At 41.2% G+C, this 25,079-nt stretch overlaps 1 protein-coding gene across 2 annotated transcripts in view; it reads left to right on the top strand.

The window, feature by feature from the left end:
* macrod2 (mono-ADP ribosylhydrolase 2) overlaps positions 1-15,897 on the top strand; it is a 396,983-nt gene extending 381,086 nt beyond the window's left edge. For both annotated transcript variants that reach the window (XM_034152126.1, XM_034152125.1), the window contains exons 15-17: positions 12,408-12,446; positions 12,860-12,931; positions 14,618-15,897. In XM_034152126.1, coding sequence (XP_034008017.1) covers positions 12,408-12,446; positions 12,860-12,931; positions 14,618-14,640 — 134 coding nt within the window. In that variant the 3' untranslated portion in view covers positions 14,641-15,897. The remainder of the gene's footprint in view (positions 1-12,407; positions 12,447-12,859; positions 12,932-14,617) is intronic.
* Positions 15,898-25,079: the final 9,182 nt, after the last annotated feature.

Consider the following 25,079-nt stretch of genomic DNA (forward strand, 5'->3'; position numbering starts at 1 on the left):
AAGGCTATTCTCTGGAGAGTTTAAGGGGTTAGATTTGGGAGAACTACCCGCCCCTCTCCCACCACTTCACTCACACAAAGGGGTTGAGTCACTCCCCCACCTTCATTTCACTTTCTCTTTGACTGACATCCAATTAATTTGGGTGAGAGCGAACATCACGGATAGATCTATCTGAGATGGCCTTCTCCATGCTCTCTGAAAAGCCATCGCAGTTTGTCCCACAAACACTGCAGGCTCTCCATCACTGGAAGACTTCACCCCGCCTGTTGATTGTGTCTGCCCGGCCCACCAGTGCCTGTCACTGTCCGAGGTTACCTGGGGTTGGGTACTGTGTGGTGGCACTGTCGAGCAGTAAACAGTGGTGTCATTCATGATTGCAGGCAGATTGCATTTTGTATAGAGGGCCTTGGACACTGTGCAGACTCAAACTGTCTCGGATATTGAATCTAATGCGGGCCAGCCCAGCCCGGCTTAGCCACGCGTAACCTGCTATTCACAGGCCAGGACCAACGATTCCCAGGCCAATACCCTTTATTAAAATTAATAACTGTAATCAGGCTGCCTGCTCATGGCCATGGAGTTTAAATCTGCTTCATTGAAAGGAATAATACATGATACAAGGAGGAGTATTGAATTGAACAATTTTAAGGGAGATTACCACACACACACAGGCCTGTAATTATGTCGTGTGTGTGTGTGTGTGTGTGTGTGTGTGTGTGTGTGTGTGTGTGTGTGTGTGTGGTGTGTGTGTGTGTGTGTGTGTGTGTGTGTGGGGTGTGTGTGTGTGTGTGTGTGTGTGTGTGTGTGTGTGTGTGTGTGTGTGTGTGGTGTGTGTGTGTGTGTGTGTGTGTGTGTGTGTGTGTGTGTGTGTGTGTGTGTGTGGTGTGTGTGTGTGTGTGTGTGTGTGTGTGTGTGTGTGTGTGTGTGTGTGTGTGTGTGTGTGTGTGTGTGTGTGTGTGGTCTCACCCTTTTATCTTACTTTCTGTGTTTTTGACATTGTCTTAAAATGACAATCAATGAGTTATTTGCAAGCACAAATAGCATGTTCTGTTAGCTGTATGATGTTGTGTTAGGCACTTCATGTGAGGGTCATGTCTAACATGCGTTACATTCATGATACATTATATTGTTGTCTTGTAAACATCAGTAACATGCTATAGCAGGACTCTGTGAGCTTTAAGTGAAGTGACTTGTGCGTTTAAAGGATCACATGACCTTTATAGTAAATGTTTCTGGCAAATTGGTGAATTTCTGAAACTACATTTGAGCAAAAATAAAATGGACTATATTGATGTATCTGCTGAGCTTAATTTCTATACAAGGATACTCCTGTCGTACTTTATTATAAAAATGATGTCATACTGAATGAGTTATGTTTCTCGTGTCCAAATGCAATCAGTGGCTCAAAGAAAAATACATCTAATGAGATGCTTTCTAATTTGTTTTTATGTTATTTGAACATTGATTCATCACAACAATAATGTATCTAAATCAAATCAGCTGTACTAAATATTTGGCTTTGTATGCATTTGATCTCACATTTACCAGCTAGTCCTTTGTTGGGTTCATTCTAGCGTTCGTCATTCAGCCTCTAAAGCAAATGTTCACATATATAACTGATTTGAGAACATGTACAAGGCAGACATATATATACAGCATTCTCAAATACCTTTCTTTGCCTCTGTACATTTATTTCCAGGTGCTCACAGTAATCGGAAATGTCTGCTGACAGCCTGCTGTTGGCACAAAGCTCTATATTGCACATAGGGAAGTGTTTATCACAGCTCGGTGTCTCAGTCCCAGCTCAGCCGCACTAAATAATACAAAGCTTTCTGTTTTATCCATTCTCACTCTCGTCCTCATTATGACTCGGTAAAAACCAGTCAGTCAACCCCATTTTTCTTTCACGGGGTAAAGATGTAGGATATGGCACAGGTTATTTGCTGATGTCTTACCAGTTCATATCACCAAACTGTAGCATCTGTTGTTTACGTTGCAGGTCTATTCGTGAAGTTGTGTTTGAGCACTTAGTCTTGTTTTTCTAAGCTCTAACAATGACTTTAATGGAATGGAATTTTCTAAGCAACCAAGAGCCACACAGTACATAACACATATTATATGGTGTGCAGTAGAGATATGTAAGGGGATAGGCTGAGGAGAGATTCTGTATTTTAAATCAGTCTCCACAATATGGCTCGTATGTATTAGATTCCTCCCTGCACAGGCAATAAGATTCTCAGTCTGATATCTGGGATTTTATAAAGCCTCCCCAAATTGAATCAGAAGCCAAGCAGCCTTTATTTATGAATATTCATAACACGCTTTTAAATGGAAACTGAGGCTATATTGTTATTGTGTTTGAAATATCTATCCAGCGAGCCTTAGTGACTTGTGAGAGTGGGCACCCGCTTCAGTAAGCCCATGGAACATACATAAATTAAAATGAGACTTTGCCTAAAGCTAGGTATAAATAAATCTGAGGTTTGAACAGAAATTGTTTTTCTTTCATGCATGTGTGATTCTCCTACTGGAGTCGATAGCTATGGTCTTAGCTTCCAAAGGTAAGATGTAATGGCTGCGCAGATTCAAAGACACCGAGCGAACAGAAGCTCATCCTATTTTTACAATCAAACTTTGAGCAAGTTCCCCCTGTAAAGCATTTACACGCAATGCGCCAACACAAACCTGAATAAGGTGTGCAGCGCTGTTCTGTGATAGTATCTCCTATTACACTGCCAGTCGCGTTAGTATGTGCCTATTATCGGCACAGCCTGAATATAAAGCACAGACAGCCTTGCAATCGTGGGAACCTGAATGTATTTTTCACTCTTTGATAAAGGTGGCTTCTGCTAGAGGCCGACTGTGGGATGAAAGCGGCTCCTTGACTTTGGGAGGACACTACAGAGAATACTTGAAGGATGGGGTCTCTTCCAAAGAAAGGCTGGGTTCAGACTAGTGGTAGAGTAGGGCACAGACTCTAATGGCACACTAAGGCCAGCTGGCAGGGGGGATCCTGCAGGGGAGACAGAGACAGACAGACCCAGCAGGCCATCACAACAATCTAAGTCTGAACACAGCAGAGACAAGGCATCATTACACGAGCCCAGAGGCACCGGAGCTCACATTCCCTCCGCTCATCCCTCCCTCGATATTTCTTTTTCTCTCTTTAGACCTGTTATGTTGTTAAAAAAAATAATAACAGCAATTCCAGTTCACACTCATTATCAAAGTTTTCACTTGTTGTTTGTTACTTTAGTGTCATGACTTTCTTTCTCCTAACGCTTGCCAGGAGGTTTTAAGTATAGATGGGTGAGTTGTTGTTTTTTTTAACGCTGGGACTCTGCCACAACCGCTCGCAGCTCACTATATGCGTGGCTCTGTGCAGAAAGCCCAGCTGTATCCACAAGTGCCATATGGTGCCCAAAAAACCCTGCTGCACATCATGTACCCTCGACAGATCCCCAGAAAAAATGAGACTGCAACAAATCCCCTTCTAATAACTGTTATGAGAATTGGTTTTATTCTCTTTTTTGAGGATGTTATTGATTTCTTTGTATTTTCCTCCCTCAGTGGTAGGGCTTGTGTAACAGAACAATAAGCCGACACAAATGTCTCTCCTGTAATCCAGCAGACTTGCCATCGGCAATATCAAGGTGCAACACAACCATCGCAGCACGGCTACCCTTTGTGCTCTCTTTTATGTTAGAGCATACAAAAGCTTACAAAAAGTGGATTTTCTTAATAATCCTCTGCAAGTAAAAATATGTTTCCCTGCTTTTTAGCAGCGTGAATAATTTATCCCAGGACTCATTGGTTTATTCCTCTCTGTGTTGCTGGAATGCACTTTGCATTTACGTCCCTTCGTCTCAACAAAAAGGATTTCAAGCTTTGCCTAATTGGTTGTTTTGTGCCCTTTTGTCATTGCCTTTTGTGAACAATGGGATACTGGTGATGTCAATCTAATTCTGGAGAGCAATGCAGTCTTTCCTGTGGCAAAGAGTTGTCGGAACACAATTAACTTTTGGCATTACACTGTATACTGTAAAAGTGAGTGGCTCCTCGGGGAGCAAGCTGCCACTGGCTGAAGACTTTAGGCTATGCTTGTGTTTTAAAGCATTTTGCACCGACTGTGAAGGTCCACAGCTACACCAATGGAAGCCCTGCAGAGGCATTGTGTGTGATGAAATTATTTATTTGATCCGTATTAATGCAGCCTTGAATTCCATTTGGCTTTGCTTCTCATTTTATAACTACATTCGACTTTTAGTTTTGACCGTTTCCTGGAGATTTCAATATGAAAAAGTTTCATTTAAATTCTACAGCATGACAGTACCCTCCATCACATTGCGTATTGATGAGAACTGGACTCTGGTCATTTAGCTGGCGATAGCGAATAGACAAACAACGTGCACGATGTTCATTATGTTGCTCACCTCTGGCCCACAAGCCTACCTCAAAGAGAGAGGGGCCTCATCTAACAAGCTACAAGGGACACAGTTTTTCTGTCCTGCTTTGAAGCTCCTCTTTTGATCAGCTCTCCTGTCCCCACCCCTCTGTTGGGTTCACAAAGATGGCAAATGAATCAACTCGGAGCAGAGTGAGAATTTGTCAGCCAGCACAGATGCAGCAAAGATTTGAGTCTTCATCACATACACATCCTTTAAAAACACACACATAAAGGCACGGAGTGATCAGTGATCTCTGAAACGGTTGCCTGTCTCCTGCAGGCAGCCGGGGAGATTTGATGGTAGAGCTACTTCAGTTAGACACAGCAGTAAACCCAAAGGAGATACCGACAATCGTCTGTGAAACTCAAACAGCTGGGATTTTAACTCTTTAACCCTGTGAAATGCAAATATCACTAGTATTTTATTCACTAGTATTTTCAGACATGACACCTTTCTCTAATTTCTCTTCACCGAAGAGAGATGAAGATACAATAAGATACTATACTACATGACATCATAGATGCAACATCTCTAGACTGAGGTATATTTATACAGTATTTTTGTGAATGTATTTTCTTTAAAAACCTTTACTGAACCACAATAACACCTTTTTAAGAAAATTAAGAACATTTTCTGAACAAAAGAAAGATGAATTAATTACAAATATAGCTGTTAGTTGAAGCGTTAATGATATTATACAGTTCAGTATGGGTTATGTCATATGGCTTTTGTTAAGCTTTGATAAGGAGGAAATTCATTAAAATAACTCATCATAGAACTTAAATAATTTAAAAAATAATTATTTAGTAGTTCCTTGTTGCTGTGGTATATTCAGTTAATTAAGTTAGTATTTTAGTATTTATTATATACCTCTCTGTCAGTCCCTCACTTTGTGCTGACTCTTGGTTCCCCTGCTGAGGTTTAGCTATAAAGCTGCTCTCTTGCTGACCTTTCAGTGACAGACAGCTGCTCTGCCAGGGCTTCCTGGTTCTCACTGCAGTCTAGACTCACGCTTTGATTATATTGACCAGACAGATCCATGATCTCCGGCAGAAAACCTTGAGCTGCCCAGAAGAGGCATCACTTCATAACTGCAAATCAGTCAGCTGGCCCGATCTGTTTCCTCAGCGGCACACAAACGTCACGCCGCCTGATGCTGCTCTGCCCTCGGATGACGCGTGTCCCTTTTCATTGTGTCGCGGGGGTTAGCCAGATCACCTTTGTGTCAGGTTAGCACGTCCCCTGAAAACGATCTGTCTGCGCCTTGATATCGTAAACCACAATAAGAACTGAAGACAGATGTGGGCAGCTTCCTGCAGGAGAGTCTAAAGATTATGTAAAGTAATTCAGCGAGTGATGAGAGAGGAGCAGGCCACCAGTGACAGCAGGTTTAGCAGGTATGTAGGTCACACAGGGGGAGGCCTCTTTTGCATTTTTTTCCCTGCCATGTCTATTTTTGTTTTGTCTCCCTCTCACTTCTTCTCCTTCTTCTCTTAATCAGTTATTCACTTACTCCTTTCATCTCAGGGTGTCTCGGTGCTCTCGCTCTTACTTATCTCGTGACTATGTTCCCCTAACTTGGACAGAGTGGGGAATAGAAAAAAGAGTGAGAGACATTGCCAGTGGAGACATTCTTTACTGGCTTTCGTGGTTCTTTCAACCCTTGTTGTGTCGCTTCAATGAGTGGCCAGGGGTCCTTTTCCAATCGCTTTTTTTGGCAACACATATTGTGAACCGTGCCCCCCCCCCCTCTTATTCTTGCCATCTCTCCTGCCCTCTAATCATCTTCTCTTTCTCTGAGCTGTAGCTTAACCTTGGAGCAGATGGTGTCCTGTTCTCTTTTCACTCATTCGGAGTACTCTGTTTTCTCATCTTGTCAAGCATGGCCCAGGCCTGTGTAATGAGCTTGGGCCCTTTCAGCCTGTTTAGGGGACCCTGACCCAAGTTGGAGCCGCCCCTCAACAGCCACCACTGCAAGGTTACCTAAACCCGCAGGGGAGCACAATGCTACTTATAGTGTCCACAACCCCTTGGCCTTTTCTTAGCGAGAAGAAAGGCGGAATATTAATAAGGACTCTTGGCTTTTCAGGAGAAAAGCAGCGGAGAGGGGCGGTCAGAGTGTTTATTGAGCAGACTTGTTTTCGTCTCCTTAGCCTGCAGGTCACAGCCCGGTGCACTTTAATTGGCTCGGATTGTCAGACAGTGTTCCATCTCATAGCAAAGAAAACTCCCGCTATCAAACGCTAACCGCCGCCTCCTTACAATATCCTCTTTTTTCCTGTTGTGAGAACGGCAACTCATAGCTAAGCTTTCTCTACAAACTTAACATTAACATATGAAAATGGGCTGCTTTCCACATTTACCAGCTCCTTAGTTCTTTTGGTTGGGCACTTGTTGAGTTCCACCCGCTCTTGTTTTGCTCGAGCGGGGAGATGTCTTTAATTATCTTTGCAGTAGACATATTAGCCTCAAAGCTATTAGTCCATGCAAAGTTCAACGAGGGGCTCTTTGATACTTGTTTAATATACATGGCTCAATGCAGACAAGGCACAGGTCCCTCAAAGACCACCCGGTCGACATGCTGAAATGAATTCTGCTCAATAGATACTCAAATTGACCTTGACATTTTCCTGTGTTATTGTCTCAAGATAAAATGCTATTGAGCGAGCAGCAGCCCTCCGTCTGTTCCATAAAGGCCACAGAAACAAAAAGACCTTTACTAGAAATTTGATTCACTCGAGCAAAATAGAAATACTTAATGCTATCAGTTAAAGACATTTTGTCAGAAGTGTTTTCTCAATTTTATTTGTGCATACTCAAGAGGCCACTTAGAACAAAGAAAGGCTGGGAAATGAAATACGGTTTGAATGGGTTTCAGCAGCTCCCACGCTGAGATAGCGACGGGTCGTGTCCGTTGTTCTGTGGCAGCAGCTGGACACCTGTGGGAGGGGATTAAAGCTGCAGGACCTGTTCAGAAACAGCAGACCGGCCAACCGCGCCATGCTCCGGGGATCAAATGCACCGAAGACATTCTCCTGGGGAACTGACTCTGTAGGGCACGGACACTTCTACACCTCCATCGATTTCTATTCTTCCCCCGCTCAAGAAGAGAGGATTTGAATTAAAAGACAGTGAGATGTCCTGTGGCTGAGGGACAAAAGGATCCTCCTGTTCCGCCCCAGGCTCCTGTCTGCAACATTAAGCAGAGACGGCTTCCCATGATGCCATGTGGGTGACCCACAGGGACAGCTTCCCTGTCGGCTGACTGAGCCACAATGACAAGAACATTAAAAGTAGTGTGGAAGCAGAACTGCTGCTGAGGGGGACAAATGCTCTTTGAGGATGATGCAAAACACTGAAAAGAGTGTATCATACTAAAGCTACATCAAATAAAGGTCCATTTCATTTAATAATGTCATGCTTTCAAATCTTAACTTGCCACTGCTGTCCAGTTCAAACTCATTTTCCATCATGGTGGAATGCTGTGGGGCAGTTTGCTAATGCTGACCAACAAAACGATAACCACCTCTTGTCTAATAAATGAATGGAAGGTGGGGGGATGTAATTTTCTGCTTGTCTGCATACGAGGCTGACTTATGCCTAACTCTCTTCCTTCCTCTCTCCTCTCATCTGTGCAGATGTGAGCACACACACACACACACACACACACACACACACACACACACACACACACACACACACACACACATACACATACACATACACATACACATACACATACACATACACATACACATACACATACACATACACATACACATACACATACACATACACATACACATACACATACACATACACATACACATACACATACACATACACACACACACACACACACACACACACACACATCCTCCCTCTTGAGCTACTGAGGGTTTTTCTCTGCGGGATATTTTCACTGAACTTCTGAAAGGCTGAAGTGACAAGAAAATAAATGAAGTTGAAGAATTGTTCAAAGTTAAGGAGTGTAAAAGTTTGGCAGATGTTTTCAATGTATTTGATCTCCTGAGGGGTCACTTTTCACTAATATGTCATGGAAACTTCACGTCACGATGTTTCAGAGAGGGAAAATAAACAGATTACAGCTATAATGTGTGTGGAATGCAGATCGGATACCCTTTTGAGGTTGATCTTCATGGAGCAAGGTCATGCATGTTTTAGTGTTATCCTGGAGAAACAATAGAGTTTGATTATTGTATGCCCTCTTTCTCTAGACATCCACATCCCCCATGCAGTATACAAATACAGTTCGCATGCAAACTGGTAATTTACATACCAAAATGGAGGGTGGGAGGCACCCTCAGGGTCCCGGCTTTAAGAACCACTGGTGTAAGCTGTCTAGTTTCCTGCTGAGGGAGTCAATTCAGTCGACTGTTTTTCTGTTTTCCTTATCAGCCCTCTGTGGACCGACCCTCTCCTTCACCAGAACCCTTGACAGAGGCCCGTTTTTCTCTCCCCCCCATCTTGTTTATGTGTTTACCACAGCACACTCACATCCTCCCTAAATGATAGCCCCTCCACTGACAGCACACAGGAGTGAAATTAGAGAGCAGACATCCCCGCTCTGCTGTTCCCTTCAAGCCTCAGGCAGCCAGGGGAGGCTGGGGCAGCAATCAATTGAAATTCTGAGCTTTTTGGCTTCGTCGTGATCAGTGCTGGATATTAGAGGAAGAGGATGTTACCGTAGCACCCAGACTGTGTTGTTATATCACCTGAGAGACGGGAAGAAAGCAGCATCTGGAATGAGGCCAGTGCTTCAGTGAGCTGCGGCACATATATCTAAAGGCAGACATGATGGAGGGTCTGTTCCTGTCACAACATCAGGCACATCCCTATCAGCTTTAATATCCACAACATGTGGAAAAGTGATAATTCATCACGGCATATCATTTTATGTCTATGCATATTTTAGCACATCCCTCTTGATGGCATACGCCTGGATCACGAGCACATGTGCTACATCGTATGTGTACATGTTTCCTGTAAATGTATTCCATTACCGTGATGATCTGAATCTGGTGGTAAATCTGCTTCGTTCATGAATGTATAATGAAGCAGGAAAAGATTAAAGGATATCTCAGGGTTGTGACAACATGCTTCCTGTTCTCCTGAGCTTGGCCATGTCTGTCACCTGTGATAACATTGTACTCAAAGTAATTGCTGATACCTGGGAACACAATGGCATGACTTCAAAAGCAGGGGGTGATACAGAAAGTTGTCCTAAAAAGTATGGTACACAAGTTTCAAGATAAAAAAAGACATAGTATACATGTCATAACAAAATGTCATCCTATATAGTAAAAAAAATGAAAACAGAAAAACAGGCTAGCTCAGCTGGTAGAGCGGCCATCACATCTACATCTTACATGTCAACCCCTCTAGTTTAATAAATTAAAAAATTAAAAAGACATCTAAATGTCATAAAAAGTCCCATAAAACCGTTTGTCTAAAACATAAAACCTTTTTCTATGTAGTAGGGCATAAAAATATCCATACTATAGTATTTTATAGTATTTCATAAGAAACTAAAAAGAAAAAAAGTAGTTTAAAGGTGGGGTAGGTAAGTTTGAGAAACCGGCTCGAGATCGCTAGAATTTGAAAATACACAACCGGAGAAAATCTGCCACTTCCTTACAGAGCCCCTCCTCCAACACACACGAACGCGCACATGACCAATGAGGGCACGAGATAAGTTTGTGCACAGATGGAAGGCTGACAGGCAAGTAGGCCATCCAGTTATTTTAGCCGGGCCGGCTCAAATGATTGGTCATGCTTTTTACAGTATTACGGCTTCCACAGATGACATTTTTTATGGATTTTTTGTCAAAGCACTTAAGATATTCATTGCTATCGGGATGTTAAGAGCATTCCATGGAATATAACAAAAAGTGTATCTCGAGCCGGTTTCTCAAACTTACCTACCCTACCTTTAATAAGTCATAAAAAGTCATAAAGAATGTCCTGGTATAAATAAAACAAACAATATAGTCATTAAAATAAATGATATAGCATACTATACCAGTAGTTCCTTAACTCTTTGGGCCAGGAACCCTCTGGAGCTGTAGACAAGCAATTGTTAATGATAGAGCACAGTTTTCTGAATAATGGAAGATTATTTCACTGACCTATGGACCCCACTTTCAGGTCCCCTTCTTCGTTAATTAAGATGTTAATTCCTCGTGTGAACAGTTCTGCCTTAGATCAAACGATTACAAAATAAATGAATACAGAGTGATAGAGTGTAGCTAGATCCTTCATGCTTTTTAGCAGTCCCTAAATCCCAGTAGGTCTCAGGGAGGAGACATTTCCTACCAAAGTGTTGCAACAGATGAAATCACTTCTCTGTTGAAGGAGCAGTGTAATGTACGTTACCCGTGGCTGGCAGCATATTTCCAGCAAGGCAAAGGTGGTTGCCCAAGCTGTCTACAACTTAACACAATGTAAATGCACCCTGTTAGCCAATACTTTTTAGAGTGGAAGCAAATGTTGCATAGTGCCACATAAAAGATTACAATCACCTATCACCATTTATTTGTGGTCCTTACTATTTTTGTCTTGGTCTTCAAATCATATTTTTCTGACAGCCATAATGAACTACTGTGTTACTTCACATATAAATATTATGCAAAATTAATTGATTATCTCTTCTACATTAAACCCATATAACACTGTTATTAGAAACCCATATTACACATGAATACACCCCTATTAAAGCCCGATTACATTGTTATTACACCATTATTACACCTGTATTGCACCCATAATATACCCATGTTAGACCCATGTTGCCCTGTTAATACATCCATATTACACCCATGTTACACCATTATTACACCTGTATTGCACCCGTATTACACCTATAATATACCCATGTTAGAACCATGTTACACTGTTACATCCATATTACATCCATGTAACAGCATTATTACACCCATATTACACTGTTGTTACACCTCTATTACACATGGACACAGCCTGTAAATGACTGTATCCCCAACAATACAGACATCATTTAAAAGTCAAATGTCCTCTTTCATCTGTTATATCTGTGTGCTATTGTCATGTGTGTGTAGGGGGTTGGGGGGGGGGGTTGATTGAGTGTATCTAATATGTTATGTCTTCCTATGGCTGACTGTGAGCCTTCTGTTTTGAAATAAAATACAATATATGTTGAAAAACAAACAAACAAATAACCTCTTCCATGGTACACATGAACCCAAACCTGCAATTACAATCAAGAAACCAGCGTTACAAGGAATTGAATTAGCTTGACCGCAGAGTGGTTAGTAAACATGCAGAACATTGATAAACCTTTGGATTCTCCACGTTGCTCTATCACGCCTAAGCAGTTGTATTTGTTTACATCATCTCCGGTCCGCCTGGGGAGAGCAGTTCTTTTTATGGCGTGCTTTGTTTGGATGATTGTTGTTGCAAAGAGGGGAAGCGGCACGGTTTGCCCAGGGAGTGACGAGGAAGAAGGAGTCGTGCGACTTGAGATGTAACGGGGAGGATGGGGGGGAGAAGGATGTGTGTGAGGGGGAGTCTCAGGCTGCCTTACAGGGATGGCAGTCTGTAATTAATTTTGCATGCGTCTTTCTCCCTCCTCGCATTTGTTTTCTTCTTTTGTGAAGAATAACTCTTTAGGAAGGCGCTGGATTTCCAGGGACGAGAGACTGTTAAACATCACGACTCATTTCAATACAAGGCCATGAGGATGAAGTTGCTCATAAAATACAAATTCTCAATGTTTTTGGGATGATCTACTTTTTCTCGAGCAGAAAGTCATTTGATTAAAATATATATATATGAAGCAGATTAATCTTGCACAGGTGATTACTTTGACTAATACCTAAGATTTGTATCAACAGCATCTGCATGCATGAGTGGACATTGGAGATGACTTGCATGTCTTTATCTGTGTGCTCCACATTGCAGATGAATCTGAGATGAACATCACTGAAACCAGCAATGGAGGTGAGTACAGGTCATATTTCTCCTCATGAACCCTCCAGTCTGTGTGCTGTGACGAATCGCTGAAATCCTGCCACTGAACAGAAACCTCCCTGTCGTCTGCTCACACATCCCTTCCTCCATTTCTTGCTTTCCTGCCTCTGCTACACTCGGCTGGATATTTCTGTCAACATAGCTGCCTGCATTCATAAATATATCACAGTGCTTGTTAGCGTTCTGATTATATGTACAGTATAGATGCTCCACAAGAGTCTGTCTGGAAAAGTTGTTGCTAGTTACATTATAACTATAAACCCACTCGCCTTGATGGGCAGAGAGTTTGTTGATTGGTAAATGGAGGCTTTCTGCACAAGAAGAGGCCAGCAGCCTCTCCTCATATTTCCCCCTCTCTATTTCTGTTCTCTACTCTTCCCTAGAGGAGATGAAAGATCCCGTGGAGAGCTCAGAAGAACCTGATTCCATTCTTACTGACAGCATTCAGTCCAAAGGTAATGGCGCTCTTATCTCGCACACAATCTATTTAGGAACGACTTGTTATGAGCGGCCACAGCTGCTGAATTAGAAATCCCTCTATCCAGAGAGCCCTCGGCGCTGAGCAGCTGAGTGCTACCCAGTTCCACCCTCCTCGTCTCCGTCTCTCTGTAGGGGCCATATTGTAGGATATTTTGGTATAAACGTGTCAGCACGTCTTTGGAGATTGAGTGTGATAAATGACCTGCAAACTGTACTATCAGACATTTAATAAATCAAGTGTGCAATGCATATTATTTTAACATGCAGCCTACACAGGCTGTAGGGGCAATAATCATGCCAATAAATCATATTTGATAAGGATACCACACTGTTGTTATTCTCAGGGCTCCGCTGAGATTTAGGGCAATAAGACAGCGTGTCATTTGTATTTGTTCTGTGTGTGGCTCTATAGAGTTGTTCAGCCAAAGAATGGGATTCAGACTTTGGCGCTGTACTGTAGTTCCCAGGTAGAAAAAAAAAATCATTAAGCAACTGTTGTGAACAGATTGTCAGGGTTGAATAAATAGGACAGGCAAGCAGCATATGAAATAACTTGGCAGAGCGGGTGGGGTGGTGGGGAAATGAGAGAGCTTAAACAATGCCAGACAGAGCGCCAGATAAGAAAAAAGCTTGTTGTCGAACAAGCGTGTGGATCAGGGTGTTCTGCCGTATAGAGAGCTGGGTGGCCCATAGTGTGCAGTTAAAATGAGCCGTGGCGTAGCATCCAAACACTACAGACGTCCGGTTTTCTGAACAGAGATGCTGGGTTGTTTTCTCTTAAAAAGACTCACATTAGAACAGGATTAGCCTCGGTGTCCAAAAGTCTGTTTATCCATCTGTCTGTCACACACGGTATCAAGATCATCACAGATACCATTTTGACAAAACGTTGCCCTTTATTGCCTTTTATAGATACATGCTACAACATTCTGTGTACTGTTATTTACTAACAGGTAGTTTGGTACCCATTGTTGGGTCGATGAAAGTATCCTATAACCAATCACTGTAGTTAAGGGACATTTGCTGGAGATAATTATTGCTTCAAAAAGTGAAGAAAAACAGGATGCTTTCGGCATCGGCATTCGGTAAAATGTTTACTTTCCGAAATAAACATTTTCTTTCCACTAACTTAGGCCCCACTCAGGCAAAAAAGGACAACATTGCATTTGTCCCATAGACAGACCACTATGAAATATCCTTTTTGATTGAAAGGATACCATGGGCTATAAAGCCAACGTATACATCTTGACATTTTACCATTATTTCTAGTAAGGCTTTGAGAAGCAAAGTCATTTATTGCCATTTCTTCTTAGCCAAACTGATAAATCTATAAAATCTCACAACTAAGAAACTCGAAACATGGAATATTTGGCCAGTTTTGCTTGAAATATTACTTCAAATTAATCTGCAACTATTTCCATATTTGCATGATTGTTGATTTTGATGTTGGGTTATTTCCGCTCTAATTCCAGTTCATTCTGTGGTGTGCAATCATCACTTCTAGCAGAGATTGTTCATTAAAGTCCCCAATCACTTCCCACGTAAGAAATGGTAATACGGTAATATAGCAAAGAGTCATATTAAAGAAAAAGTATTGTGTATTTATAAGAACCAGAAATCCAGCCGTGCAAAATCTAAATTCAGACTTGTTCTCCTTCCAGACACTGTTGAGAAGAAAGAATAAGCAGCTGAAGGAAGGACAATCGACCTCATCTGACAGCCAGCAAAACTGTGCGAAGGCCCCCCCCCCCGGTGTCAGGAGGCTCACGTCAGCATGGCCCCGGACAACCAGTCACTCACAAGATGCTCACATCCCCAACTTTACTTAGCTTCTTCCCTCCCTCTTAAGAAACTACTCATCCCTGAACTATGTATGTACTATATGTATATGTATGTATGTATGTATGTACAAAAACCTTACTATAGGACTTGAACATATCAACCCGATAAGATGAGCCATACCACACTGTGTGTCAGAGTCATGTATCATTTAGAGATAAAGCAGGTTCAAGTCTCTTTCTGTGATCTCCCCCCCCTCTGTGGGAGCATGGTGAGTCTGTCAGAGGACCCCCCCCCCCCCACCACCACCACACAGCTCCTTATATCCAGGCTGGGTGATGCTTAACATCTACCGTCCTTTTGTTCTCACAATGCCAAACAGTCATGATGACATTCAGCAGTGGAATACGTGACGACACGCTGACACCTGCCATGTCTCCTCACACACTTCTGCAGCCCCATTGTTTAGTCAAATCAGACCCTTGATTCTGACCACAGTCTGTAAGGCGGCAGTCATTCCCCGGCCTGTATCTGTAAACATCACTGATCGATCTGATCTGCGCCGCCGCTGTTACTGCAGCTTGACTCGTATAACCAAGAAACTTCATCAAGGCCAACGTGCACTAACCAGGAAATGAGTGTCTGTTAACAAATCAATTCGTTATTTTCCCTCTTTTTCTTTGCAGTTTCCAGTGCATGCCAGAAAGAATTGCTTTGAACTTCATCCCACATTAACAGGAATTACAGTCCTCTTCGCTTTTGCTTGTCTACTTATCAGATTGTCTATAATTGTATTGAAGGAATCTGCCTTATTTCATATCAAACTATTGAAATCACAATCACAGACCTAAGGAGGTGGTCAGAGTATGGATTCTTGGTTGTGTATTGCTTGCAGATGATTTGTAATTTTAAGTACGTCATGCGATGGCTAATGCCTGTTAAAGGTCTCTTGTGTTTCCCTCAGTTGATTTTAAAACATGCTTTTGGTTTCTTTTTAATGTTGGTATGATTCATGAATATGTTTTCAGCGGTACCATACTAAAGATCCGATTCATTGAAGTTCTACGAAATGATGCCTTCATACTTTCGATGTTTGCTTTGCTAAACTATAACTGAAACAACTAATAAAATGTAAAGGTGGAAGCCATGTCTCAGCTTTTAATGTGCCTTGTCATGTGTCTTGTTTCATATAAGATTGTATTTATTTTTTACTCATAGCTGGTAGAATTAATGTTCCCTTTGTTCTTACATGTTACATGGAACCACTGTGTGTGAAGGAGCGATCACTCGTGTGTCTCCGAGCAGACAAACAATTAGTCTGTCCTGTGATCTGAAGCCTGCTGCCTCTCTGGCCCTCAGGCTCTCTTCTGTAACAAATGAGAAGAGATGTCTCTCTTCCACGGACACAAATACGGACACAAATACTTGCGTGTTCCTTTAGCAAACACATGTGGACAGTCATCAAAAAGAGTTTGCCCTTCTTATTTAGACTGCCAACATTGCCCGAAAAGAGAAGGAAAGCGAAGAAAATAAAGTTTGATGTGATGGAGGGATGAAGGAAGCACAGCTAACTCTACTCTATCAGAGTGATGTGAACTTCAGGTGAACTGCAGCCTAGCAAAACTACTGAGAGTCTAAAATAATAACTACCCTTTCACTCACAGGCCATCACATTATATTGCTGCATGATTAATGTCGAAATATAAATATTCTCCCATTTGAACATGTGACTTTGGCGATTCCAAATCCCAGTTATATCATAAAACGTGTTTAAAAGAATTGTGCTACAGTGATGAACAGCCACTGGCTAATGATAAGAATCACTCATTGCATGCTCTCATCTTGAGACTGTTAACAGCATATTATCCAGATGGGACAGACTTGCTCCAATTTGGTCAGATCAGAATTCACTTTCAAAACTCCTTATTATGGGGTAAACAATTGCTAAGTGTGTCCCTGTATTTATTTCAGAGCCTTCCGTGGGGCAAATGAATGAGTAAAGTGTTCACAGTACACTATTTATACATTTACGATAACAATTGAAGCAGCAGAACCAGAGGAATGTTCTCTATTATTCCATGCATTTTCCTTCTTCTCCTCCTTTGTCCTAGCCTAGCGACTACATTACACTTCATGAGGCTCGGCACATTCAGGTCAGAATCTGTATAAGAGTGATTATTTAAGGCTATTTGTCTGGAGGTTTGGGCCTTTACTTGATAGCTCTCATTGTGTAGAGATGAACATGGCGAGAGATGCATCAAAGACCCCCCACTGGAATTGAATGATGGGTATGCTGGTTAGAAGGTATAACATATGGTAACCAGGACACTCCTAGACTTCTAATCTATAACAAAGCAAATCCAGTCCAACACACAAAAAGAAGATGAATTCTCAACATGTTCTTTTCCATCCCACAACTGGAAACTGATCAACAAGCATCATGCCTTTCACCAGAAATGCATCAAAACAATGTGATTTAAACATGATCCTAAAAAGGAACAACATTCCACTCTTGTAATATTGTTTTGATAGCCTATGATGACAAAAAGGCATCAACAACAAGTTTCTCATCTGTTGCAATGAAAAACAAGTTTCATATCGCTTTACCAGCTACCATGTTTATGTTCCATTAACTTGTCGCACGGCAAGCGATGTCAGGAGTGATTGTCCCTGGAACGGAGACGGTTTACATTTTAATGACTTCATTTAAATGTTGCATGTCAGAGCTGAGGGTTCCCTGAACCTGAGCAGTGGGTAGTGTCAGGGGGAAAGAGCTTAATCGCATAGGCTTGCTGCCACGCGCCTGCTCCACGGCATACAAAACACTTCAGTTCTAAAATAACAAACCCCCTATTTCACAAAAACAGCCTGCCGTCCTAGTTTACACCTAACAGTGTTGTATTTGTAGGCTTACATTGGAGCGGGGAGGCTGACATTGTTTACTCACACTGCAAAAACATCAGGCACTGCGTCTGTTTCTACACATTAAACACACCATAAACACATGACGCATGTGTTGAATGACCTGCATGGTTGCCATGTTTTTGTCAGTTTCTATCTGACAGGCCTTATCAAGCGGCTGCGTTCTGATAGGAAGTGATGTGCTCCATTTATTCTATTTTCCTGATGAAAGCTCTTCTTATATAAACATGCATTACCATATTCCCTCTCCTGTTCTCTCTCCTGCTGCTAACTCCTCCCCCCGTCTTCCTCCCTCCCGCCACAGTACGGCTGACCCGGCGCCACACTGGCTGTTAACAAATCAACAACAAATTGGAGAAAAATAATTCAAGCTCCAAAGCTTTAAATCCCAGCACTAGATAAGCTGTCTTTATCTGAATAACAGTGTTTGTCCTTCATGAAAATGCATCGCCCCCACAAGAGGCAAAGGCTCCTCACTATAGGTGAACTAAGCCGAGATAAACACTCTAATTGGGATGAAAATTGATGCCATTCATTATGGATGTCGGTCTTCAAAGGCAGCGGGAGACACTGAAATGTTGAAAGGAAATTGACTTGCAGCGTAGCTAGTTTGCTTTGAACAATTGAGAATACGTCGATTAAACTCCAGCAGCACAAGACGTTATGCAGATTACATTTGTTGTCTGACTGAAAAAGCACGCTCGTCTCGTGCTCAATGCCCCTCGTGACAATAGAACGGAGCAGAAAGAGGATTAATAAACTAATTCTATCTCTCTTCCTCTAATTATTAACTTGAAAATGCATATTGAGGTGATATGGCAAATGCTAACCCTTATTGTGGCTACAGTATAGCACGGGTAAGACATAACATGAAGTATAAAGTTATCCATTCCAATTCAAGTCTGCCTTTTTGATCACTGAGCGGCAAACAGGGCTGAGGGGAGAAGCTCTCAGATGGTTTTTCCCATCAGTCTGCTCAGAATAACAACGCAGTGATATTTCACATGAGCGACATCCACTTGGATTCATTTTATCGCTGTTTTGAGGACAAATCACAGTTTGCTTCAGTGTGAAATTTGGATTTTGAAGCTAATGTGTGTGCAAGGGCTGTGTAGCAGTTACTTTATTTTGCAGACTTCTGGGTCGAACTGCTTGCCACAAAGACTGAAAACAGCAGCAGAGGCAAATATAGGGTCCTGTGTTAAATGTAATTAAAGACCCAATAACAATATCTGGTAAAAAAAAAACTCAGCATCATTATTTCTTAATTGTCCTCATTAGCTGTTGTTTAACAAGCTTCTATTTGGATAACTAAACAAATGCATACAATGTGTTGGTGTGCAGTATTCTCTTTTGGGAGGAGATAAATGGAGAAAATATTTAAATGATTACATTCCTTTTAAGGACACTAATAAACTAAGTGCATTGGGTAAGGCATAAGACTCAAACTGTTGCTCTCCTTGTTAACAACTTAACTTCAGAAGTCATTCAAAACGTCCTATGTTGTTTTTCCAACCGCAAAAAAACCCAGAAAGCCTAATGAATAAAAATTCAAAGCTACGGCTCTAAATTGCTCAGTAATTAAATTGGACATTAATAAATGCATTAGCCCTATTTGGCTGCAGCTTTGTAAGCAGTTTGGTTATGTCACTCATTACCGCTAAATGTCACCTGGATCTTAGTTTCCAGAGATTCAGGGAATGACTCAGCAATGCATTTAAAGATGAAGAACTTTGAAATCAAGCTGAGCGGAGTGCAGGGTTTATGCTGGAGCCCTGCTGCTTTTCACTCCAGTCATCTAATGTGAAGGCACTTAAGTGATCAAGATAGAACAGAAGGGAAGCTGGGGTCAGATGTAGAAACGTTGTTCATTTTCATAAACTCAGCAGGAGATTTGTTTTAAATAATAGAAAGTTGTCTTTTATATACCCAAATGGTTGAAGATACAAACTGGGACATGTATTTGTAAAATCAATGGTTTCAACATTGGAAGTTGCGTAACGGTAAAAACACCAAAGCTTTGATACATACCGCTTTAAACTATGTCAAAATGTGTGATGCCTGGTCGCATGCTCCAAAGAAGTAGAAGCAACACATGTCATCTTTTAATACAATCTAAATGTGCAGTCATCAATTATAACAACATTAAAAATAAGAAACAAACTGATGAAACTCAGAGGCAGTAAACATTGTACTGCCATCTGATATTCATTATGTCTGCTGTCACCCTTTAGTTTTACATTAGCCCTGTTACTGTGTCGCCAACCAGTCTGTGTTAGTCCGTGTGCATTTTGATAGATGTTTATTGGATTAAAATCAAAATGGCAAAAATGAGAAAACAGCTGCAGCGCTGGGTCTAACCTGTAACAGCAATAACAGATTTTTTTCTTTTCTTTGCTAAAGCTGCCAACTGAAGGTCTGAGTCCCTGAGCTGCTGCCTGCTTTCCGTCTGGCAAAGTATTCTCCAGAACAAAACAGAAACATGAGCGGGTTTACTCCTTTCTGACACTTTGGATTTATATAAACTATCAAAATGTACACTGGTTCTGTCATTTCAACGTGATTGAAAAGCTTGCTGTTGCCTCACGAGGAAACACTGGTACGACAAGACAGGAAGTGCCGGGGCTAGCTGCTTAGCGTGCTAATTTAAGTAGGTATCTCTGCAACACAATACATAAACTCCCTAACACAACCTCAAAACTCTTACTTCTTGACATTTAGTTAATGATGTTAGTATTTTAGTTTTTTTTTGCAACCTTCTTGCAATATTATACAGATTGCATCTTTGACTGGATGACTTTTAGCTGTCATGTGATGCTTAGCTCTGTGTTCCAGGGCTTCAGTTAAAGCCTGAACAGTTTCCCTCTGAGAGCCAGCCAAGGTTCCCAGGCTCTGTCTCACAGTGATGATATATTGATGAAAGACATGCCAACAGTTTGGGTGCGTTACCACTTGAGAAAAGCTTCATTAAAAAGTTCATTAATAACTCATCAAAGAGGAACTTTCCTTAAAGCCTCAGTTAGCGCTTTTGTGACAAGGCTTCTCTACCATTTTCTACTCCGAACAGCCACAATATCATTTGATATATAATCAATACGTATGGCACAAGCAAAGGGCAGCAGCTCCACGGCTCATCCACTGACAGCTGTGAGCACATCTTAGCAGCATTTGTTTTTTAATAGGCTAATGTTAGAAAAACGAAGGTAAGTTTCAGAATCTCTGTTTCTTTTGCACTTGAGCCCTAATATCTAAATGTCAGTTAAATGACTTAATACTCCATAGCTCTGACCAAACAAATAATAACTGACAACCCTTTTGGTAAAACATAAAAAAGAGGTCTGACTCTTGAACTGTTGTGCATCCCTCAATACAACAATATAGATTTTTATAGAACTGAGCCTGTGGCTGCTTAGTGTACAGTCTATGGTAGACTGGCACCTTTATAATTATAACAACTAGTTTTGTTTAGATTCACAGTTTCACCAAACTAGACAACATACAATATCTATGAAAGCAAACAAGGCATTGTCTCATCGGCTCTTTTCTATTGGCTGTACTTTGTGGTCTGAATAATACATACGAATATACATTTCGCATTATTGTCCCCGATATATGTTTTGCATCCCTGAATACTGTATAGTATCATTATTCACAGTTCCACTCAACACTGAGCTAAACATCTGTGCTTGCATATTACTAGACCGAATGGAAAACTGGGTGGGACTTTCGGCAACAGTTCTAAATTGGTTTGAATCCTACTTAAAGGACAGAAACAACTTTGTTTCTCTACATCTAAGTTGACAAATATGACATGTGGGGTTCCTCAAGGCTCCATCTTGGGGCCTCTTCTCTTTAACATCTACATACCACTGGCTCAGATAATGAAAAACAACAAAATAAGTTACCATAGCTATGCGGATGACACCCACATTTACATAACCATTTCACCAGGAGACTATGCTCCAATTCAAACACTGAGTAAGTGCATTGAACAAATCAATGACTGGATGTGTCAGAACTTTCTCCAATTAAACAAAGATAAAACTGAGGTAATGGTTTTCGGAGCCAAGGCAGAACTTATAAAAGTTAGCGCTGAGCTTCAGTCTGCAATGTTCAAAACAACAGATATAGCCAGAAATCTACAGTAGGTGTAGTCATGGACTCTGACCTGAGTTTCAACAGTCACATTAAAACAATGACTAAATCAGCCTACTATCACCTAAAGAATATATCTAGGATTAAAAGACTAATGTCACAGCAGGATTTGGAAAAACTTGTCCATGCTTTTATCTTCAGTAGACTCGACTAATGGTGTCTTTACAGGTCTCACTAAAAAATCTATTAGAAAGCTGCAGCTGATTCAGAACGCTGCTGCTCGAGTCCTCACTAACACTAAGAAAGTAGATCACATCACACCTGTTCTGAAGTCTTTACACTGGCTTCCTGTGTGTCAAATAATTGATTTCAAAATATTGTTGCTGGTTTATAAAGCTTTGAATGGTCTAGGCCCAAAATACATTTCTGACCTCCTGCTAAATGATGAACCATCCAGAACTCTCAGGTCTTCAGGGAATGGTCAGCTTTCTGTCCCCAGAGTCAGAACTAAACATGGTAAAGCAGCGTTCAGTTATTATGCTCCAAATATCTGGAACAAACTCCCAGAAACCTGCAGGTCCGCTGCAACTCTTACTACTTTTAAATCCAGGCTGAAGACTTTTCTTTTTGCCGCTGCTTTTAATTTATATATTCATATCTTAAACTGCACTGTAACCTTTATTATCTTTGCTTTTTATCTTTGCTTTTAAATGAGTGTTTTTAGATATCATTTTATAATATGTTTCTTAATGCTCTTAATGTCTTTCATTTTTGTAAAGCACTTTGAATTGCCTTGTGTTGAAATGTGCTATATATATATAAACTTAAACTTGCCTTGCCTTGCCTTGATTTCAGACTCCAAGAATCAGTAAACAAGCCCCCAGACCTGAATTAAATGGACCAGCATCAGAATTTACTCTCCTGTCTCAACGGTGTATATTTGGCTGTCTGTGCATTTGTGTGCAGCGGGAAAAATAAATCCACGGTCATCTACAGGTTGCAGCACATGTGTTTTAGTGCTCTTGGTTTTGATGGTACCAGACATCGAGGGTCATTTTATGCCATCACATTAGTAAAACTATAACAACGTTTTTAATTGTTCATATCTTTGCCAAAGCACCAGAATTTGCTAGAACCCTTCTTGGAATAAATCATATTTATCTGAACTCCATGAAAATTAATTTTGAGTTTTTTTTTTATTGAATGAGTTTTTGCAGAATCGTCTCAGCAGGGTAGCTCCGTTCAATTAGTTTGTCCAAAAACAGTGAAAGTAGCATCTCCAGTTTGACTATCTGTGTGTTTGCTGAGTTAATAGTATGCGTTTTGCAGCAGACGGGCAAACTCACAGCACTAATCAACAGAATGAGTCACTGTCTTAGGAGATATTCAAATGATCCTGGCAGCAGCCACAGCCTGAGAGATTAACCTAACCACTCAAGGAAACTTCTTGGCCACTGTCACACATCACTGTTGCCAAAAAAGTTGCCACAAACTTACAGAGACAATTGTGCTGAGAAATCAACAGATTACTGCACATATAAAACCTACAGGTGGTAGCTTTGCTATCATTGTTCACTGTTGTTTTTCTTGATTGTTGACCATGCTGTGAAGAATTACATTAACTTGATTATTTTCCCGAACAAATTTGAGATCGCATCTTCACGAGAAAACAGATAAGCTTGATTGCTTCTGCATTTCAGTGTCTTGCCTGTCAGTGCTGACAGAGCCTTTGGGGTCCTCCTGTGCTTCTGAGGAAAAGTGTTGCCGTAGCAACAGGCTGTAGTAAGTGAGACCCTGTAATGCATTCAGAATCAGGTGAGTGGATTTTGTTACCGATCAGAGAAAAGTGAATGGGCCATCCGAAACACTGTGTCCAATTTAGCTCGGCCCATTTACTGAGAAAATGAATGAAAGGGGGAGTCACGAGGAGTTGATTTGGTAAGAAAATATTTGAAAGTAAGAGAAATAAGGAAGCCCAGCAGTGATGGTTGACTATCTGGTCAAAGTAGCTGATGGTTTGTGGTATTACTTCCATCCGATTATCTATTCTGATTGATTGATTCTGATTAAGGGGGACAGAATATGGATGTCAGACCATTAGGTGTTTAAGGTGACATGCTCCTTCAGTATCCTCTGCCAGCAAACCACCCTCTTCTATGACGTGGGTGCCATTACATTCATTTTCTCACTAAGGACAAGCTTCAGTTAACGATAAGGAACGGCCATTAAGAGCGGTAAGCATTAGTTTGAGAGTACATGGTGTGACCCTTAGGTGCATGCAGTATGGGTATTTATTAATTCTCAGATAAGGGTGGAGAGCGCTGCTCCTTCCCACCAGGATTCATTATTTTCTGTTCCAAACTCCTGCTGGTTATGATAATGTATCAAGAATTTCCATAACAAAATAGGCATCAAGGCAAATCACTTCAACACAGCATGCAATTTAAATGTGCCATTTTGCAACCAATCATTCGGCGCTGAGGTGTGGACGGTTACGGATAGACACGCTCTTCATCTCTGCAGGCTACTGCAGGGCAGGTGGAGGGTAAAGGACAACATGTGAGGATAGTTTCCAGTCCCCGTTGTTCTTTGACTATCAGCAGTCCCTCTGCTTTGTCCTCTTTATATCCTTCAGTCTCATTAAAAGAAGAATAAATGACAATATATTCCTCATTACTAATAAAACAGATTCTTCAGTTATTGTTTACTGGGAAAACAGTCGTAGTTTTTTTTCACAATGCATACCAGTATGAGCTCAATTAATAAATATCATTTCAAAACTCCATTAATAAATATGGATTCATTTAGCATCATTGTCAAATTGCCGGAGAGGTGCCAACATTTCAAACGAGCAAATAGAGGTGATTAAAATGACACCAAACTCCTCTTTTTAGGCTTTCCTGTCACTGAACGCCACAGCTGCTCTGCAAGATGCAACTCACAAAACACCTCCTACTGCAATATACAGGGATATATTCTCATTCACTGTTAATTGGCTCATTTATTCCTGCATGCGGTGAAGAAAAAAAAAAAATGAGTAGAGATTAAGCAAAGTTGGCTAACAAAGTTTGGGAGCGTGTCTGAGCGAGCTGTCTGGATTGGAACAGACACCAGCATTAATAGAGAGAGGCTGCAGCGTCTGTAGACACTCAATGCCACCCGTCCTGCTCGTCTCCAGGCTAAACGCCTCTTGTCACAGCTGACAACTTCTGCAATTGATTAAGTCAGTCTTGCTGACAGGAAGACACAAGGTCAAAATTATGATAAATGCTCTGTTGATTCTTGTGATATTATGGCGAGACTTAGGTAAAGTAAAATCGTTCAATT

This window comes from Trematomus bernacchii, unplaced genomic scaffold (genome assembly GCF_902827165.1).
Source record: "Trematomus bernacchii unplaced genomic scaffold, fTreBer1.1, whole genome shotgun sequence".
In the NCBI taxonomy this organism is placed as follows: domain Eukaryota; kingdom Metazoa; phylum Chordata; class Actinopteri; order Perciformes; family Nototheniidae; genus Trematomus; species Trematomus bernacchii.